Source organism: Eubalaena glacialis, chromosome 12 (genome assembly GCF_028564815.1).
Source record: "Eubalaena glacialis isolate mEubGla1 chromosome 12, mEubGla1.1.hap2.+ XY, whole genome shotgun sequence".
Taxonomy (NCBI): domain Eukaryota; kingdom Metazoa; phylum Chordata; class Mammalia; order Artiodactyla; family Balaenidae; genus Eubalaena; species Eubalaena glacialis.
This window is the reverse complement of record NC_083727.1, coordinates 11,932,407-11,954,497: the sequence shown is the minus strand read 5'-3', so window position 1 is coordinate 11,954,497 and position 22,091 is coordinate 11,932,407. Positions and strand designations below refer to the sequence as shown.

Below are 22,091 nucleotides of genomic sequence, written 5' to 3'. Positions count from 1 at the left end.
TGTAAATAAATAGTTGTCCTATATTTGGCAAATTCAAGTTTTGCTTTTTGGAACATCCTGGAATTTATTTTTCTTGACTATTTTTAATCTGGGTGTTGGCTGAATCCACCAATGTGGAACCCATGGATACGGAGGGCCGACTGTAATGTGCAGACTAGTTGAAATAAAAATTACTGTGGAACCCCAGAAATATATGAGTTCTCAGGGGTCTTCAGATGCCAGCTTGAGAAACTTCAGAAACAAGTCTTACGTTCTCATGGAAGCATTTTTCAACTGTGAATTTGCACTGCAAAAGAGACATTTTGTTTTCTAATGGGTAAAATAATTTTATGATCTCAACAGTGAAATTAAAATACAAAATTCAAAAAATTCTAACTTAAAAATCCATATACTACAAACTCTAGTAGTTTAAGAAACATTAGAGTAGACCAGTTAGTCTAATTTTAAGAACCTAAGAGGCTGTGTTTTCTGTAAATAGAAAAGAATTTGGGGTTCAAACTTCGGGGACTGGGCTAGAGAAGTTAATGAGAGGGAAGAATTTGGCAAGAATTGAGCTCAACTACTTCGAGCAGGGTGTAGTTGTAACAGCTCCACAGCAGTGAGAGTTCTGCCGTCAAAGCTTGATTAAGTTAGTTAATTTAAAGACTGATAATTAGAAGGGTTAACCGATTCTCACAGGAAAAATCTTAAGATGGTTATAAATAAGCCCTTCTTGTTATATCACACAGGAAATTCTCCATATCTATTCTTAGAGTTTTGGTTGAGAATAAGCATCGAATTTTAGTAAATTTTTTCTGAGCATATTTTACCTGTGTTATGTTTATGACTTTCTCTTCTTGCGTTTAAAAGGGTTTAGCCAGAGGGACACCCTTGTACTGTTATTTTTATCATCTCTGTACGAACTCTTCCCCTTTCTTACTTAAGAAAATGAATTTTTAAAAATTTGCTCAATGTAACTATCAGTCAAATATTTTCTGGCTTGCCTCAGAGCATTCCTGATTTGCCCTAATATGGTAAAACTACTTCAGAGCAGCAGCATATTCTTTTACAACTAAAATTTAATCATTTGATTTATTGTTTTCCTTTATCATAATACATTCTCTCTCCTCTTTGAAAACTGCTTTCCTAGATTAAAAATAAATCCTCTGCATGTAGTATTTACAACATGATGAAAAGCACATACAGAAAATTGCTATGAGTATGTTTAATTTGCCAAAAAGCAAACGTCCTCAATAAAAAGAGAATCAAAGACATAGCTAGCTTTTTAACAAATAATAGTTTCATAAGACCTTAATCCTGGAGGAAAAGTACTTTAACTATATGTGGATCTTATCCCTAAATCAAAGATAAAGTTGACAACAACCTCTAAACACCATCAATTACTCTCAACTAGGTAACTAAAACAAAGAGTTAGAAACTTTCCACTAAAAATATTCTAATATCTACCCTGAGAAACCCTTGGTAAAATTCAGATGTCTAAAGATTCTGGATTACAGCAATCACCATAACTTTAAAAGCCTAAAAGTAAAGACAGTGGTTTCTGATATAACTGGCTCCTATACTATTGAAAACGTTATATACACATATACATGCACTATGAGAAGAGAGAAGGCTATATGGTGACTTGGTTTTCTTCATTACAATGGCCACCTATTCTAGGATTAAAAGTCCCTGAGAGCACCACTGTGTTAAGTCTGATCATGATCTGTATCTCCAATCATTAAGTTCTGTCTAGGATCTAATAGGATCTACTATTTTGGAAGAAGTCATTTATAATATCTGAAAGCTTGAGATGCTGAAGGGAGGTAATACTGACCTTGATTTAGAAAAAGCTGACAATTAAGTCTGTTATAAAAGTGGAGGATGGACTGAATTCCTAAAGTCACCCGAAAGCGTGGCTAACTGTGGTCGACAACATGGCAGAGGACGTGGAAGGTGGCAGCAAAGGCCATGGAGATGCCTCAGATCACGGTTCAATTTGTACAAACAGGTCAAACACTATTGGTCAGGGGCTCCATTCTAAATCTATAACTTACGTCTACACCTAAATCTAAAAACCACATAATTTTTTCACGATATCTACTTATATTAGCGAATGTCAAATAACGTAAGGGAAACTTTGCAAGACTTTAGAGTTGAGAGTTTCAGCATGAAGAAATCTGTTCCTCACTAGCTGTGCACTCCCTGAAGGCAGATGTCTGACTGGGCTCCCACTCTTGTCACCACCCCCTCTCTGCCTAGCTAGGGCTTTTCATGCGGCTGGGGCTCAGTATATCTTCAATGAAGAAATAAATAAGTTTTTATAGCACACGTCCTGTAGTAACTCATCCAGCAGTGCTTTTGCTAAACTAGACACTGGCTTACTGATTTGTACTTTTGTCAGAGAAGCTTGGTTTCTGTAATTAGCACTTACTCTTCTGTGATTAGCATATAATAGTCAGAGTCTAGTTTAATATCCAACTATTTTTCCACAGATGACTGATCACAAGTAATACTGTCAAAACAAGGTCTCTCAAAAAAGTGGGGGAAAAATCATGATAAATATAAAATGTTCGGATCTTTAAAGTGACATCAGCATCCTGGCAGCACAAGTTGTCTCTTTTTCTCTCCCCTTTTAAATACAATTCACCATTCATAACCGAACAGAAAAAGGTGCCTCTGCACATTACACCGGACCAACCAGGAGATTTCCACCCACCTGTGCTTCAGGAAGTAGACAGACAGGACCGGGAAGGGGGCTGTGGACCCCAGGAAGGCAGTGAGCCTGCCCCACACGCAGCACCTTGATGGGGGTGGGGCGGGGGGAAGTGAAACTGGCGACTGAAAACCGCAGCAGACGCTCAGGGAGACAGAGAACTTGCGGAGGTCCAGCCAGACACAGGGAGAGGCAGGCACGCCACCGGAGCAGGATAAAGACGAGCTTGGAGGTGAGAAGGAGGAACTCAGGAGTGAGTCCCCCTCCCTCCCTAGAGCAACACAGCAACGTGTTGGGCTTTCACCAGGACAGTGGTGACCTCCCTCACAGAGGAGGTGGAAAGAGAAAGGGGTGAGTGACCGACCTCCCGGCTGCACAGATCGCAACTAGATGGACCTGCTTCTCTCCGGCAGCGTCTGGATTTCTAAGGAGGGACCTCCATGACTGGGACGAGGGAGAGGAAAGGGAAAGAGGCAGACAGGAATAACAGAGTGCATGGAAGGTGCTCTTCTCTGCTGTCTGCATTGGGATTTCAGCAAGGGGTAGGACCCCCACTCGAGGACCTGGGCTATGAGCACTCAGAGCCTCAGGTGCTAAGCCCAAACCTTCCGCCGCTCTGCCACCAACTTTTTCTACCGAACTTTTTTTTACACCCCCTTCAGAGTGCAGACCCAAAGCCAGATCAGGTCAAGAGAAACCAAAAACTTGAGCTATAGCGCCACCTCCTGGAAAACAAAAGAAGGGTTTCTACTTGCCAGTCTTTTTTAATGAAAGTAAAACTAAGTGTGCTACTTCAAATGAGACGGCAGAGGCACAATTCATCAAACACGATGAAAAACTGGTAATATGGTATTCACAAAAAGAAAATGATAATTCTCCAGTAACTAAACTCAAAGGCACAGGATACTGTAATCTAACTTACAAAGAATTCAAAATAGCTGTTATGATGAAATTCAATGAGCTACAAGTAAACTCAGAAAGGCAATTCAATCAACTCAGGAATAAAATGAGTAAACAGAAGGAGTTCTTTACCAGAGAGATTAAAATTTTAAAAAAGAACCAAATTCTGGAGCTGAAGAATTCAATGAATGATATGAAAAATACATCAGAGAGCTTAAGAAATAGGGCAGATCAGACTGAAGAAAGAATTAGCAACTTGGAAGACAGGAATTTAGAAATGACTCAGGAGTGAGAACTAAGATTTTTAAAAAGTGAAGAAAGCCTAGGAGAGCTATCAGATATGATGAGAAAAACAAATATAAGAATAATCGGTCTTCCTAAAGGAGGAGAGCAGAGAATGTATTTAGAGAAATAATTGCTGAGAACTTCTCAAACCTGGGGAAAGAATTAAGCATACATGTCCAAGAAGCTATCACCTCAATGCAAAAAGACCTTACCCAAGATACATTATAATGAAACTGTCAAAAATCAATGATAGAGAAAGAATCTTAAAGGCGGTCAGGGGAGAAAAAAAAAGAAAGTAACCTACAAAGGAACCGCCACTAGGCTATCAGCAGATTTCTCAGCAGAAACACTACAGGCCAGGAGAGAATGGAATGACATATTCAAAGTGCTGAAAGATAAAAACTGCCAGCCAAGAATACTTTATCCAGCAAAGTTATCCTTCAAGTATAATGAACGAACAAAGGCTTTCCCAGACAAACAAAAACTGAGGGAGTTCACCACTAGACCTGCCTCGCAAGAAATGCTGAAAGGAATTCTTCAAGCTAAAATAAAAGGACACTAATAATGACATAAAAGCAACTGAAAGTACACAATACTCTTGCAAAGGTGAAAAACAGTCAGAATTAGAAAACTTTATATTAGAATGGTGTGTTAACCACAATTATAGCATAAAGGCTTAAGGAAAAGAATATTAAGGATAAATATAGCTATTACAATTTCTCAGTGAATTCACAGCATAAGAAGTGAGATATCAAAGATATAAAAGAGGAAGAGTGAAAGGGTGGAAACTTTATAGACAAAGATAAGGTGCTATCAGCATAAAAAGAAGTGTTTTGTTTCTGAGATGTTTTACGTAAGCCACATGGCAATAACAAAGCCAAACTCTAGAGTAGAGTCATGAAAGACAAAAAAGGGAAGACTGAGCAAATGACCATGGAAACCCACCACATTAGAAAGGTAGACAGAAACAGAGAGGCAAAAGGAACAATGGTGATACAAAACAACCAGAAGGCAAATGGTAAGATGGCAGCAGTAAATCTTTGTATGTCAATAATCACTCTAAATATAAATGGACTGAATTCACCAATCAAAAGGTACACAATGACTGCATGGATTAAAAAAACAAAACCCAACTGTATGCTGCCTACAGGAAGCTCATTTCAGCTCTAAAGACACACATAGGCTCAAAGTGAAGGAATGGAAGTGGAAACCAAAAGAAAGTGGGTAGAGCCACACTTGTATCAGACAAAATAGACTTCAAGCCAAAAAATGACAACAAGAGACAAACAAGGTTGTTATGTAATGATAAAAGGGTCAATACATCTTGAAGATATTGATATAATAATTGTAAATATATATACACTCAACATTGGAGCACTGAAATATATTAAGCAAATACAGTAAGTCCCCTACATACAAACCTTCAAGTTGCGAACTTTCAAAGATGCGAACGTGCCCCTGTATGCCAGCTGTTGTGTTGTACTGCTGTACTTTTCAAGGTACTGTACTGTAAGATTAAAAGTATTTTTAAAAATTTTTTGTGGGTTTTTTTAATGTATTATTTGTGTGAAAAGTATTATAAACCTATTACAGTACAGTACTATAGAGCTGATTGTGTTAGTTGAGTACCTAGGCTTTGTTGGACTTAGGAAAAATTGGACTTACGAACACACTCTCAGAATGGAACTCATTCGTATGTAGGGGACTTACTGTACTAACATATCCAAAGGGAGAAATAGACAACAATGCAATAATATGCCACTGTCAGCAATGGATAGATCATCCAGACAGAAAATCAACAAGGAAATGTTGGAAACCATACTGTAGAACAAATGGACTTAAACATATGAAGAACATTCCACACAACAGTAGCAAAATACACATTCTTCTCGAGTGCACATGGAACATTTTCAAGTATAGATCATATGATAGGGCATGAAACAAATCTCAGAAAATTAAAGAAGATGAAAATCACACCAACTATCTTTTCTGACCACAATGGTATAAAACTAGAAATCAGCAAGCGGAAAGCTGGAAAATCTAAAAATATGTGGAAACTAAACACACTTCTGAACAATCAATGGGTCAAAGAAGAAATCAAGAGAAATAAAAAATTATCTCAAATAACAAATGAAAATACAACATATTAAAACCTATGGAATGCAGCAAAAGCAGTTCTGAGAAGTTTACAGCAATAAATGCATATATTAAGAAATTAGAAAGATCTCAAATAACCTAACTTTATACCTCGAGGAATTAGAAAAAGAACAAAGTTAGCAGAAGAAAGGAAATAATAAAGATCAGAGTGGAAATAAATGAAATGAAGCCCAGAAAAACAATAGAAAGAATCAACAAAACCAAAAGCTGGTTCTTTGAAAAGATTAAAAAATTGACAAACCTTTAGCCAGACTAAGATAAAAAGAGAAGACTCAAATAAATAAAATTAGAAACGAAAAAGGAGACATTACAACTGAGACTACAGAAATACAAAGAACCATACAAGACTATTATGAAAAACTACATGCCAACAAATTAGACAACCTAGAGGAAATGGATAAGTTCTTAGAAACACACAACCTATCAAGACTGAATCACGAAGAAACAGAAAATCTGAACAGACCAATAGTGAGCAAAGAGGTTGAATCAGTAATCAAAACCCTCCCAAAACAGAAAACCCCAGGACTAGATGGCTTCACTTGAAAATTCTACCATTCAAAGAAGAATTAACACCAATCCTTCTCAAACTCTTCCAAAAACAGAGGAGGAGGGAATACTTCCAAACTCATTCTATGAGGCCAGCATTACTTTGAAACCAAAGCCAGATAAGGCTACCACAAGGAAACTATAGACCAATACCCCTAATGAATACTGATGCAAAAATTCTCAACAAAATATTAGTAAGCCAAATTCAAGAACACATAAAAAGGATCATGCACCATGACCAAGTGGGATTTATCCCTGAGATGTAAGGATGGTTCAACATACACAAATCAATAAATGTAATACATCACACTAATAAAATGAAAGATAAAAATCACATGATCACCTTCCTAGATGCAGAAAAAGCATTTGACAATTACAACATCCTTTCCTGATGAAAACATTCAGTAGATTGGGTATAGAAGGAACATAGTTCCACATAATAAAGACCACAAACAACAAATAATATTTGTTGTAAATATATATACACTCAACATTAGCACAGCTAACATTATACTCAGTGGAGAAAACCTGAAAGCTTTTCCTCTAAGATTAGGAACAAGACAAGGATGCCCACTATCACCACTCTTATTTATTTAACAGAGTATTGGAAGTCCTAGCTAGAGTGATTAGACAAGACAAAGAAAAGGCATCCAAATCGGGAAAGGAGGAGTAAAACTGTCACTATTTGCAGATGATACGATTTTGTACATAGAAAATCCCAAAGACTCAACCAAAAAACTCTTGGAAGTAATCAATAATTTCAGTAAAGTTGCAAGACACAAAAATCAACATACAGAAATCAACTGCATTTCTATATACTAAGGATGAAACATCTGAAAAGAAATAAAACTATCCATTCACAATAGCATCAAAAACAATAAAATACTTAGGAATAAATTTAACCAAGGAAGTGAAAGATCTGTACAGTGAAAACTACAAGACTTTGCTGAAAGATATCAAAGAAAACACAAATGGAAAGACATCTTATATTCATGGATTTGAAGAATTAATATTATTACAATGTCCATCCTACCCAAAGCCATCTATAGATTCAATGCAATCCCCATGAAAATACCAATGGCATTCTTTACAGAAATAGAAAAAAGAATTCTAAAATTTGTATGGAACCACAGATGTCCCTGAATAGCCAAAGCAATACTGAGGAAAAAAACAAAGCTGGAGGTATCACACTTTCTGAGATATCATACTTCCTGATTACAAACTATACTACAAAGCTACAGTAAAAACAAAACAGAACAAAAAACAGTATGTTACTGGCACAAAAACAGACACATAGACCAATGAACAGGATAGAGAGCCCAGAATTAAACCCTTGCTTATATGATCAATTAATATTTGACAATGGAGCCAAGAGCACCCAATGGGGAAGGATAGTTTCTTCAATGAATGGTGTTGGGAAAACTGGATAAACACATGCAGTGAAATTGGACTCCTTTCTAGGATCAAACACTTAAACACAAGACCTGACACTACACAATTCCCAGAAAAAAACAGTAGGAAATAAACTCCTCCACTTGGTCCTGGCAATTATTTTTTTTGGATATAACAACAAAAGCACAAAGAACAAAAGCAAAAATCAACAAAAGGGACCACAAACTTAAGAGCTTCTGCATAGCAAAAGTAACAATTCACAAAATGAAAAGACAAACTACAGAATGAGAAAAAATTCTTACAAATCATATATAGGATAAGGAGTTAATACCCAAAATATAAAAAGAACTCCTACTACTCAATAACAACAACAAAACCCCAAATAATCTGATTAAAAGATGAGCAGAAAAACTAAATAGACTTTTTTCCAAAGAAGATAACCCAATGGCCAACAGGTACATGAAAAACTGTTCGACATCACTAATCATCAGGGAAATACTGATGAAAACCACAATGAGATATCACCTCACACCTGTTAGAATGGCTATCAAGAAGATAAGAGGTAAGTGCTGGTGAGGATGTAGAGAAAAGGGAACCCTTGTGCACTGCTGGTGGGAATGTAAGTTGGTGCAGCCACTACAGAAAATGGTATGGAGTTTCCCCGCAAAATTAAAAACAGATCTACCATATGATCCAGCAATTCAACTTCTGGGTATTTATCTGAAGAAAATGAAAACACTAACTCAAAAAGATACATGCACCTCTGTATTCATTGCAGCATTATTTACAATAGCCAGATATGGAAACTAACCTAAATGTCCATCGATAGATGAATGGATAAAGAAAATGTGGTGTATATTTTACATACATATATTATGGAATATTATTCAGTCATAAGAAAGGAGGACACCCTGACAACACAACAACCTGTGACAACACAGATGGACCTTGAGCACATTATGCTAAGTGAGATAAGTCAGACAGAAAGGCAAGTACTGTATGTTATCACTTACATGTGGAATTTTAAAAAGCCAGACTTGTGAAATGATGGTTACCAGGGGAGGGGGGCACAGGAAACTGTTTAAAGGTACAAACTTACAATGAGTCGTAAATAAACCCTAGAGATATAATGCACAGTACAGTTAATATAAACAATATTGTACTATAATCAAACTTGCTAAGAGACTAGAACTTAATTATTTCAACTATTAAAAAGAAAGGATAATTATGTAATAAGATAGAGGTGTCAATTATTGCTACAATAGCAACTATATTACAATATATAAATGTACCAAGTTAACATGTTGTATACCTTAAATTATACAATGTTAAATATCAAATATATTTCAATAAAAATAAACAGATAAATAATGCTTGATGTAACTTTAGTTAGAAGTCTCCATCAGAAATCACAAAGAAATACTGATTTCTTTTTTTGAGTATTGGGTGACCATATAACTCATCTTAAATACTGGGATACTTTTAAGGGCAAAAGGGGATAATAATAATAATGATAACAGCACCACCAGGGCAACATGGATAAACCTAGACATTTGGTCATACTATAGAAGGAGAAGAAAAATTAGAGTAAGAACTATTCATACTGTGATGTTTATGGTTCTCATTTAGGAGAGGTAAAGGAAAAGGTATGGTACGGTTTGCATATAAGATCAGATTCTAGAGATAATTTCCTATGACATATCCTCACAGGAGCAAAGATTACAATTAACATCCTAATTCTGGTATACTAAAACAAACAAAAAGAAACTCACCTCTGGTTTGGGGATGAAAGCCTGACCTGGAATTGTCAAGATGTGCTGAACATCGCAGAGGTACTGGGCCATGACGGAAAGGCGACTACGCTGCTTGCTTCCTGTACTGGCTGTAAGTCTCTGCACAAGGACACAAAGGAATTTTAGCAAGTAATTCATTCATTATCTATGAACACTAGGTAGATTTTTTGAGATAAATTTTAAAAGCATAGGCTATCTGACATGATACAAAGCCAACATGGAGAATATTTTCCTCCAGTACTAACTGAGGTACATCTAAGAAGCGTGAATTATATCATATACAGTGCACTCAAAAAAATCATGTAAGAAAACTTCCCTACCACGGCTGTTGGGATTTTCAAACCACTGTTATATTATGAAGATACTGTATGAAACAAGTAATCAATAAATATTGATAAATGAAAAAATTAGCAAGAATAATGAAGAACTAGAGATGCTTTAATTTTATGAACTACCCCAATATCTGAATGAACATTTTCAGTGGTGTGCTTTTCTTTATTTAAATGTAATAAAACCTTGACTATTCAGAACTATTGAAGAATTGGCTGTTTTTGACAACTGATTTTTACAAAAAACTAGGAATTTATTCTCTTAAGCACCCAAACATTTTTATTTTAAAATTAGGTATATTCAAATTAACTCATAAATACAATTTAAACCAATAACCCAAAAGGATTTTTAAAAAGAACTTTAAATTCCATATAAATTTTATATGAAAAAGCAAAGGGCCAAGACAGCCAGGATACTCCTGAAGAACATCAGTAATAGGGGGAACAGGGGGTAGGGGTTGCTGTGTGGAGATGAGGTGGGGGTGATTCACCTTGCCAGATATCAAAATTAAGGCAGTACGGTATTGCTAGAGGTACAAACAGACCAATGGAACAAAAACCTTAGAAAGAGACCCAAGCACATGTGGACATTTGAACTGTGACAGACGTGAGGTAGCAGCTGCTAGTGGGAAAAAGAAGGATCCTTCAGCGATACTGGTGTAAACAGGAATCTACAAGGCGGACAATGGAGGTCCATATCTCACATCACAACCAAAAATGAATTCCAAGTGAATTAACAGTAAGTGAAAAATTTTAAATTTTTATAAGTAAATATCTATGACCCCCATGGTAAGGAAGAATTTCTTAATAAGGAAAAAGCAGAAACCATAAAAGAAAAGACTGATATATTTTGTTCTATTTAAATTAAAAACTTCTGTATAATAAAAACACTATAAAGATAAGTCACAGACTGAGACAAGGTATTTGAAGCTCATATCTGACAAAGGATTAGTGTTCAGAAGAAACTCCTATAGCTCAATAATCAAAAGATAAACAACTAATAGAAAATATGATGAGAAATATGGTAAGAGCAACCCAAATGAGCCATAACCATAAACTATTAAGTAAACTACAGATTAGGGACACGCACATTAAAACCGTATGAGATACAGTTTCATATTCATGAAATGAACAAAATTTAAACAACAGAAGAAGAACCTGACAGAACCTAATACTGGCAACAATACGGAGCAACAGGGATTCTCATATGCCGCTAGTGTGAGGGGAAAGTGGTACAAGCACTGTGGTCTATAACCTGGCAATATACATGGTAAAGCTAAAGTTGGGTAAACCCCTATGATCCTTTAGGTCTACCTTTATGAATATATCCTAGAGACCTGCTTCACAAGGAGATATGTACAGGGATATTCACTGCAACATTATATGTAGTATCCAAAAAAAAGTGGAAAAACATAAAGGTCCATCAATAGGTGAAAAATTAAACTGTGGTAATTTTGACAATGGAATGCTAAATAATAGTTACAATGAATAACAAGAGACACCAACGTAAATCCCAAATAGAGTAAACAATAATTGACAGAAAATATGTACAGTATGACTCCACTCACATAAAAACTTCAAAAGATTATTTCTTATTGTTTACTCTCTATGTGCATGTGTATATCTATCTATCTATATCTGTAGAGCAAGCAAAACATGTCCATGGGCATAATATCAATTTTAAGACAGTTCAATTCATAGGAGGGAAAAGGGGGATAGAAGAGGGCTCCAAACATATCTATTTTATTTCTTAAAAAAGATATGAAAAATATGGCAATATATTAAGATTGGACAAAGCTGAGTGGTGGATAAAAAAATTAGGCATACTTATTTTTCTAAAATGTAGCCTGCTTCTCTATGTTCTTAGAACTCCCTGGACATTCTAAATCTCTTTTGAATGATAGAGTCAACATTACAAATACCAACAATTACTGGCATAATCCTGGGGCCAGGTATGCCTGTGCTGTGCCGTACTACTAAACAGTGAAAGACGGAGCACTTTTTGAGTTACTGAGTTGGCCAAAAAGTTCATTTGTTCCCCCCCGCACCGCAAGATGGCTCTAGTAGCACTCAGCTGTCTTTAACTACATTCAAAACAGATTTGTTAGATTGTGACAGCTGTCATATCAGCGTGCATTGAAAAAAACTTATCAAAATTAGTAAATTTTTGTGTAGCCATTTTAATACTGAAGATGGAAGAAAAAAAGCAACATTTTCGGCATATTATGCTTTATTATTTCAAGAAAGGTAAAAACGGAACTGAAACTCAAAAAAAAGATGTGTGCAGTGTATGGAGAAGGTGCTGTGACTGATCGAATGCGTCAAAAGTGGTCTGTGAAGTTCCGTGCTGGAGATTTCTCGCTGGACGATGCTCCACGGTCAGGTAGACCAGTTGAAGTTGATAGTGATCAAATCGAGACATTAATTGAGAACTCAACGTTATACCACCCAGGAGATAGCCAACAGACTCAACATATACAAATCAAGTGCTGGAAATCATTTGCACCAGCTTGGTTATATTCAACGCTTTGTTGTTTGGGTTCCACATAAGTTAAGTGAAAAAAACCTTGACTGTATTTCCGCATGCAATTCTCTATTTAAATGTAATGAAAACGCTCCGTTTTTAAAACAAAGTGTGGTGGGTGATGAAACGTAGATACTGCACAATAATGTGGAATGGAAGAGATTGTGGGGCAAGCGAAATGAACCACCACCACTCCAAAGGCTGGTCTTCATCCAAAGAAGGTGATGTTGTGTATATGGTGGGAATGGAAGGGAGTCCTCTATTGTGAGCTCCTTCCAGAAAACTAGACTATTAATTCCAACATGTACTGCTCCCAATTAGACCAACTGAAAGCAGCACTCAATGAAAAGTGTCTGGAATTAGTCAACAGAAAACGCATAATCTTTCATCAGGACAATGCAAGACCACACGTTTCTTTAATGACCAGGCAAAAACTGTTACAGCTTGGCTGGGAAGTTCTGATTCCTCCGCCATATTCACCAGGCATTGCACCTTTGGATTTCCGATTATTTCGGTCTTTACAAAATTCTCTTAATGGAAAAAATTTCAATTCCCTGGAAGACTGTAAAAGGCACCTGGAACAGTTCTTTGCTCAAAAAGATAAAAAGTTTTGGGAAGATGGAATTGTGAAGTTGCCTGAAAAATGGCAGAAGGTAGTGGAGTACATTGTGCAATAAAGTTCTTGGTAAAAATGAAAAATGTGTCCTTTATTTTTACTTAAAAGCCGAAGGAATCTTTTGGCCAACCCAATATATTTACTGTGCTGGGTGTTTCTCTTTCCTGCTTCACTGTCACATGTCAAACTCTAATAGTCCCTTTTACTTTGCTGCTTCTAACCAGCTGTGGGCATGAACACCACATAATTTGGCTTGTAAAAGCCTTGCCTTAGGTAAGATTTAAAAATAGGCTTTAATCTGAGATGCTGAGAAAATTTCCTATGGGCAAAGTTAACCGTAGATTTTGTAGCATATTTTGTTACTTAGAAGCCATCCCTCATCTCAACCCTTTTTACTAAAGTAAAGATTACCTGGCTCTTGTCTGTATTTGGACAGTTAAAATTACCGGGAAGTCAAGTTCAAGACAAGTGATGAGTTGCTACAGTATATATAACAAAATAAATTCTTCCTTACTAACATGTAGAGCCAAGAACGGTACATATTCTCATGCAAATACCAAAAATAAAGACAAATAATGGAAGTATAGATTTAAGTTAAAGAATAAGCTTATGGATCAAATGGTCAAAAATATTTCTAGTTCTTTATAAAGAAAAGAGGAACTTTACCACTGGCATAAGATTCAAAATTTTTAAAATGCATTGTGCAAACTGGCACAATTCAAAGCAGTTGTGTAAAACTAAAATGCAGCATGAACATAATCACAAAATTAGAAAATAAACCAAAAGAAATGCCCAGACTTAAAAAATTATCTCATCCTGGATTTTCTTCCAGTATTTTACTTTACATCTGAAAGGTGTGTTCCCACTGAAGAGAATTTAAAAATCACTTTAACCAAAAAGCAAACCAGGGAGGCATGGATGGTAAGCTAATTTGCTATAAAGACACATTTAAGTATAATATATTTCACCTAGAGCGCTATGTATCCAGTTCTGCCAGGGGAAGGGGTGTCCTGATGGACACCCATCCAATGTAACCCATCCAATCTTTGTAGCAAATACACACAGGCTGTGGAGATGAAAATATGTGAATCATATCTTATAACTTAGAAGAAAGCAGCACACATACCTGTCCCTAATTTATTAAGGAAAAATTCAAGCCACAAACCAGAAAGCTCTGCAAAGAGATTTCATTAAACGCTAGCATAAGAGTTAAACGGTCGATCAACCATTCAAACATGAATTGATGTTTCTTTGATAGATGTATTACAGATAAAGCTATGAAAATTCAAACTCCATCACAGGATAGATTTGAAAAGCAAAAGCCCAGGGAATCAAACCAGGTAATTTTTCAGTAAAAAGAAAAACTCTTAACCCTTGAGCTTTTAAAAAATTCTGATTGAATATAAGAAAAACAACGGGTCAAAGAAGTCACAAGGACAGTGTTATTTATTTTCCTATTCATCTAAAATAATTTTAAGTACAAATAGAAAAATCAGGCTTACACTTGAGAAGCTGCACAGCCAAACACCAGGGACGATGAGAACTAGATAATTAATGGAGAGGTGATTCCCTCCCTGACAGGGATGTGACCATTAACCAGCCAGGGTCCCCGGGAGATGGCAGGAGATGAAGAGGCTGATGCTGGACCCAGAAAGAAAAGACCATAGGTCCGGTCACAGAAAGAACGTGAGCATCGTGACTTCAGCAGAAAACATATGACCTGTGTTCAAGTTTAGCTTTCCCTGTCACTAGCTCCACAACCTTTGGAAGACATTAAACTACTTGGAACCTCAGTTTCATCATCTATGAGGTTAGATGAGATTTGTTAAGGCCTCATTTATTGCTACACAGTCTAATTCTATTTTATGAGCTGTAACTTTAAACTGTCTACACGCCTCGTAATGTGTGAGCTGAATTCTTAAACTTACACCCTGTAGTCTTAGGAGGAACACGCTCATTTCTGTTCTGTAACTCACAAAGCCAAGCCAAGCAAATGTTTAAAAGTGCTTTCTGTGGCTAAATACAAAATTACAAATATGACAGTGTCAAGAACAAACAGAGGTTATATAAGAGAATGCTGCTTAGTCTCCCATTGAAACTTTCACTTGCAAAAATGGGAAAATCAGTCAGAGGAGCAGTGTTATCTACACTTCTAAAGCATTCCGTAAATTGCAGACTCAATATAAACTCTTCTCAATATTAATACTAAAATTTAACTAAAATCAACTTTTTGTTAAAGAAAAATAATTGCATACGGTTAAGTGGAAGCAACACTATTATTAATAAGCACAACTGACACTGAGTCATTGAAAATGTTACCCCACCTCTTCAGCCTGTTCCTTTGTTCTTTACCCCCAAAGAATCAGAGTACATAGTATTTTGCATTTCTATTGTGTTACTGAAGAACAGAAATACCATAATAATCATGTCAGCTGAGAAAAAAAGGCCAAGGACAAATCCAAAAGTTGAGAAAACAAGGAGAACTATTAGCATGGCCTCGATTCAAACCAACAGAAGAGAATTAACAGAGTCACGAGGAGGAGGTGACTAGGACCTCAGGAAAAAGAGGATGTCATCTTAGAGTTTCTAACAAACACAAAAGGGTCCCACATTTTTGTGATGGATTTTATAGCCAAATACTCTAAAACAAAGTTTTTCCAACTGTGGCATTATTGACATTTTGGGCTGGTTAGTGCTGAGTAATTCTTTGCTGTGGGGGACTGTCCTGTGCACTGAAGGATGTTTATCAGCATCCCTAACCTCTATCCACTAGATGCCAGAAGCATCCCCAACATTAAAAAAACAAAAACCTCAGAATATCCAGTATCTTGTCAAAAATTATCAGGCTTGCAAAGAAGCCGAAAAATGGGACCCATAGCAAAGAGGGTGGGCAAAGTCAACTGGTAAAACAGTACAGAAATGACAGAGGTAATGAAATTAGTAGGCAAAGATCTTAAAATAGCTATTACAAATATTATACATATGCATAAGGATGCCAAGGAAAGCATGAACATAATGAGAGAAAGGGAAGATATAATAAGACTCAAATGAAACGTTTAGAGATAAAAATACAATATCTGAAATGAAAAATAAACTGAGTAAAATTAACAACGGATTAGACACTGCAGAAAAGAGTGGTAAATTTAAAGCTGCAGAATGATCCAGCATTGCCACTTTCAGGTTTATACCCTAAAGAAATCTTGCCTATGTGCACCAGCTGACATCAAAATAGGAACGTTCATGACAGTTTTGTTTGTGATAATGAAACACTGAAACTAATGCAGGGTCCCAAAACAGGAAAATGGACAGGTAAATCTGACAGATAAATAGTCAAAGAGTGGGTAGTAAATAGCTGTACAAATAAACTACAGCTATGAACATGAGCAGATCAGGATAAAAAGAACACAAAGAATACACGTTGTACGAACCCACTTGTATAAAGTTAAAAAATGGACAAAACTAAAGTATATTAATTATACAGATAAGAATCTATGCGATGAACTATGCAGGGAATAATAATTCGCAAACTCATGGTACAGATTATCCTGGTAGCAGGTGGGGGACAGGAGATGCAATCAGAATGAGGTACACAAGAGGGTGTCAAAGATGTTTGTCATTTAATTATTAACTTGACTTGGGTGGCAGAGATTCATATGTTCTTTTTATTAAGCCATACATACACAAAGCCATGCATATACATTATATACTCTTTTGTATTTATATGTCATAATGAAATTTTTTAAAAAATGCTTAGAGTCTACAGATTCCCTCCTTAAACCTCTGCACTTCAAAAACTGCTCTCATCTGCCCTGAGGGTTTATCTTCTAGAGAGACAAACTTGGAACACTCCAGCCATGGGAATGCCTAGCAGGCTTAGCTGAATCAAAGTCTATCTATTGAATAATAAGACATGCAGCCCCCTTCCCTTTCTCAACTCCAAATTATCACATTCTTTTTGTTTTGTTTGGTAATTTGATCACATGATAAAATAGCCAGAAAAAGTTAAAACTTACCTCTGCCACTTCCTTTTGAAAAGTCAAAGTCATCTGGGTTCTGCCATAAGCAAAAGGTCCATTTCTATGAGAAACATTTTCAAGCCATTTGATAATCAGTGGAGTTGAAACACTAAAAGGTAGATTTCCAATAATATGTACATTTGGAGGATCTGGTTGGCATAAGAAAAAAAACTTGGAATGATTATTTCATCAATATATTCTGAATACAATTTTAGCTAAGAGTAAAATCAAACTGGATATTAACAGCATCAAACAAAAATATACAAAAAGATATGGCTGAGTATTTTCCAGTTCACTTATTCTTCAGAAGCAATGTTTTCTCAAAATCAGCTTTGAATTATCAAGGAAAAAAAATCCTACCTAATTGCTATTCAGTCAGTCAAAGTCTTCAGGTTTTGGCTTAGGAAAAATATGAAAAAGAACTGGTTTGAGGGAAAAGATCATTTGCTTTGGACATGATGAGGTCAAAGTTCCTACGGGGCACCCAGATGAAGCTGTCAGATACCCAGGCAGGGGATACAGGCTGGACATGAAGATTAAGTGTGTGCAGCACATACATGGTAAGTGAAACCACAGGGGAGGAGTAATCCAGGCAAACCTGCTGCATGAGAACAGCAGATTCCACCCCTTCCCCCCCATCTCAGAAACAACATGTAAGATGTGGGTGGAAAAATAACCACCAGCAAAGAATAGTTAGAGAAAGCTCCCAACACTGTGAAAGGAGGAATAGGAGGGCCTGGTATCAGGGAAGACAGGAGCAGAGAAATCGTCTAGAAGAGAGTAACAGTCAGATTAATGCCAGGGAACTTGAGATGGTTTGAAGCAGGCAGTTAGGTCGGTTGTCACTGTGTCTGTGACGGGCTGGGCAGGCAGAAACCTGAAGGCTGGTGCCAAGAGGACAGTGGGTTGAAAGGGGGAGACGGGCAGCGCTGGCGTCTCTGAAGGAGCCTGGCGTGCAGCGGCCAGAGACAAGGGGGGCAGCCGTGGGGGCATGCCAGAATCGCTCCTCCAGGTGTTCTGAGGGGTTTTACAGGCAAGAAACACACCCCATTTATCTATGTATTCCAAGGAGCCGGCACATAGCAGGTACCCAGTAAACACTGTCTGTGAATGAAGAGCACCTTGGTTAGTCATTGAATGTGAAAGACAATGGAAATAAAGTTAGAAAGGTGTGGGTACAGCTTGGTTCCCTAAAACACTTCTTTTTTCACCATTTGGAAAAAGTAACACTTTATAGTTCATTCCATCCTTATATGGTATAATAAAAATGGAAAGTTTATTTGAACAGAACCCAAAATATTTGAAAAATATAGGGTAAATAAATTAGAATTATAAAATCAAATTACTTTATCTTACTTTGGAACAAAGTGGAAAAGCAGAAAAAAATTGCAATGCACATTACCTATTTAATTCTATTCATTTAATTTTTAATATAAATATATAATAAACATTTATAATGTATAATAAGTAACATAAATATTTGTGATCTAAATAATTACAAAAGAAAATAAGAAAACCAACCAAAGTCACTTACCATCCTCCCACTGTCTTTTGAGACTTTCTGGAAAAGCCCCTTCTATCTTAAATGTCAAGACATCTCCATGGACAATTCTCAGTTTTCCAGGTGCTGCATCAGAAAGCATCTAGTTTACAAAAAGGTCAATAAAATGAGCTCATACACTTTGGAGAAGAGTAGAACTAATTTTTTTTCTTCAAGTCTGTGCATCGTTAAATAAATCTGAAAAGCCAGACTAAGAATGATCATTAATGAACTAATAGCATGTTGTGTCCACTGCAACAGGCAACTGTGGTGTTTGACTTTCAACACATAAGAATGACTGGGGATAGTGGCAGATAACAGTATAACAATAGCTTATAACATCACAAATAATACATTATCTTAATTCTGACCCTCAGAATGACTTGTATTTCTGTACAGATTTAGCAAAAACTCAACTCTTACCTGTCTTTTTTAAATTACAGACTAAGCAGTCTCCCAAGGCAACAGAAATAAAAACAAAAATAAACAAATGGGACCTAATCAAACTTACAAGCTTTTGCACAGCAGAGGAAACCGTAAACAAAACAAAAATACAACCTACAGAATGGGAGAAAATATTTGCAAACGATGTGACCCACAAGGGCTTAATTTCCAAAATATACAAACAGCTCATACAACTCAACAACAACAAAAAAAACCCAATCAAAAAATGGGCAGAAAACCTAAATAGACATTTCTCCAAAGAACACATACAGATGGCCAATAGGCACATGAAAAGATGTTCAACACTGCTAATTATTAGAGAAATGCAAATCAAAACTGCAATGAGGTACCACCTCACACCGGTCAGAATGGCCATCATTAAAAAGTCTACAAATAACATGCTGGAGAGGGTGTAGAGAAAAGGGAACACTCCTACACTGTTGGTGGGAATGTAAGTTGGTGCAGTCACTGTGGAAAACAGTATGGAGGTTCCTTAGAGAACTAAAAATAGAATTACCATATGATCCAGCAATCCCACTCCTGAGCATATATTCAGACAAAACTATAATTCAAAAAGATACATGCACCCTAATGTTCATAGTGGCACTATTCACAATAGCCAAGACATGGAAACAACCTAAATGTCCATCGACAGATGAATGGATAAAGAAGATGTGGTACATATATACAATGGAATACTATACTCAGCCACAAAAAAAGAACGAAATAATGCCATTTGCAGCAACACTGATGCAACTAGAGATTATCATACTAAATGAAGTCAGAAAGAGAAAGACAAATACCATATGATAACACATGTAGAATCTAAAACATGACACAAATGAACCTATCTTGAAACAAACAGAATCACGGACATAGAGAACAGAGGGGTGGTTGCCAAGGGAGGAAGGGGGAGCGGGGAATGGAAGGATTGGGAGTTTGGGATTAGCAGATGTAAACTATTACATATAGGATGGATAAACAACAAGGTCCTACTGTGTAGCACAGAGAACTATATTCAATATCCTATGATAAACCATAATGGAAAATAATATAAAAAAAAGAATGTATATATATGTATAACCGAATCAGTTTGCCGCACAGCAGAAATTAACACAACATTGTAAGCCAACTATACTTCAATTAAAAATTATTGATAAAAAATAAATTAGAGACTAAGGACATTATAATGAAATACTGAGAATTAATTAGGAGCAAATCATAGGAAAGATGGACTTAATTCAACTAAATCTTTGTAGCCTAAGTATATACAAAGGATTCTACATATTACCAAGATCTTTAACTTAATCAACGACTAGCGTCAAACAAGCAGAAAGTCATGTGTCACCGCCAAGCTGTACACAGCACTCTGAATCACTCCCCTGACCAGAGTACCCCTAAAGTACTTCTGATCCACAGGCACTTTCAACCTAATGAATTACCCTGCATGTTTTAACAAAAGCTACCCCCCAGCCTATTTCTACCTTCCACTATTTGCTTTCCTTCCTCGTCCTTAAGTTTTTCTGAGTAAAAAAGAAAAATAAATAAAGGAAAAAAGTACTCTTTCCTTTACCTTCTTTTTTTTTTTTTTCCCTCCATCTCATCCACCTTCGCATCACATCTTAAGAAATGCTCTTACAATACTGAAGCGCTGGCACCTAACTAAAAAGAGCCTTACAGCTAAGCCATCTATAAATTTGCATTGTGTTAAGTGCCCTGGACCCAACACAAAACTTGATTCTGAAGTCCTTAGTTAAAAAACAAACAACAACAAAAAAAAACAGATGCAATCCCTGAGCTTATAAAGCTCAACATCCAGGAGTGACTAAAATCAATGAAAACAAACACATCTAAAGTAGGTTACAAAGGAAGAGGTAACCCTCTTCCCACATTAAATCTCAGTTCAGGGAGCTCAGAGAACCTTGGCTCCAATTCAAGGAACTTTTGCCCTGAGCATCCCTTGGACCTTCTTCTCTAGCTCAATTAAAGCTAACTAATTCTCCTAACTCTCCTCTTCACTAACTCAGGCAACTGAGGAAGGACGAAAGCACCACCACAGAAGCCAGAGAGGAGACATGGACCACTGCACCCAGTTGTAGATCACTCACACCTTTGGGTCAACAATGTGCCTTGCACATGCTTCTTTAGAGCACTGTGTATTACGATTATGTATATTTAAGTTTATTTTCCCTGCAACAACATAGGCCCCTTAAGGGCACCTGTTTCTTATCTACCTTAATATCCCCTGCAGCTGCAATAGTACATAGTAGGTGCTTCATATATATTTGATAAGTGAATGAATAAGTGAATGCTCAAATGGCATTCAGTTTTCTGTGAAGCTGGAAAACTCCTCTCCTAGCCTGTGAGATTTGGGGCTCCCAAAATTTGTAGGGTCCAGAAACTTGCAAAGATTTATTTCACTGATAAATCAATTACAATTTGAGAAATGCATAGCTGAAATGCATATATTAATTAGAGGCTAAACATTTTAGGTCTGGGAATCATCTACGTTGAGACATTTAGCCATGGTAGTTTAGCAAAAATAATTGCGTACCTCTGGTATTAATGTACTTATGGATTATTTTAAGTTACCATGATTTGCTAAAACTTAATCTGATGAGTTCCAGACAATTAATCTTAGAAAATATAATAACCTCAATATACCATAAAAATAAAAAAGGAGATAACTCTCTATGGGACAGGTTCTTACTGTATAAAAACTGTGTATTTAATGATAGCATTTACCATCAATGAAGAACTTAAAATTTTTTTCTATAATTATGCTTCACATAATTAAAACAAATAAGCATACCAAAAACGAAGAGGCAGAACTAAAAGCTTGTTTCACAATGTC

At 36.4% G+C, this 22,091-nt stretch overlaps 1 protein-coding gene across 2 annotated transcripts in view; it reads right to left on the bottom strand.

Moving 5' to 3' along the window:
- The window catches only part of TFB1M (transcription factor B1, mitochondrial), a 57,019-nt gene that overhangs the window by 21,405 nt on the left and 13,523 nt on the right, over positions 1–22,091 (bottom strand). For both annotated transcript variants that reach the window (XR_009702975.1, XM_061207516.1), the window contains exons 3-5: positions 18,788–18,896; positions 17,251–17,402; positions 9,748–9,867 (exon numbers count right to left, since the gene is read on the bottom strand). Coding sequence is in view for 1 of the 2 variants with exons in the window: in XM_061207516.1 (XP_061063499.1) it covers positions 9,748–9,867; positions 17,251–17,402; positions 18,788–18,896 (381 nt within the window). In the remaining variant the exon portion in view is untranslated. The remainder of the gene's footprint in view (positions 1–9,747; positions 9,868–17,250; positions 17,403–18,787; positions 18,897–22,091) is intronic.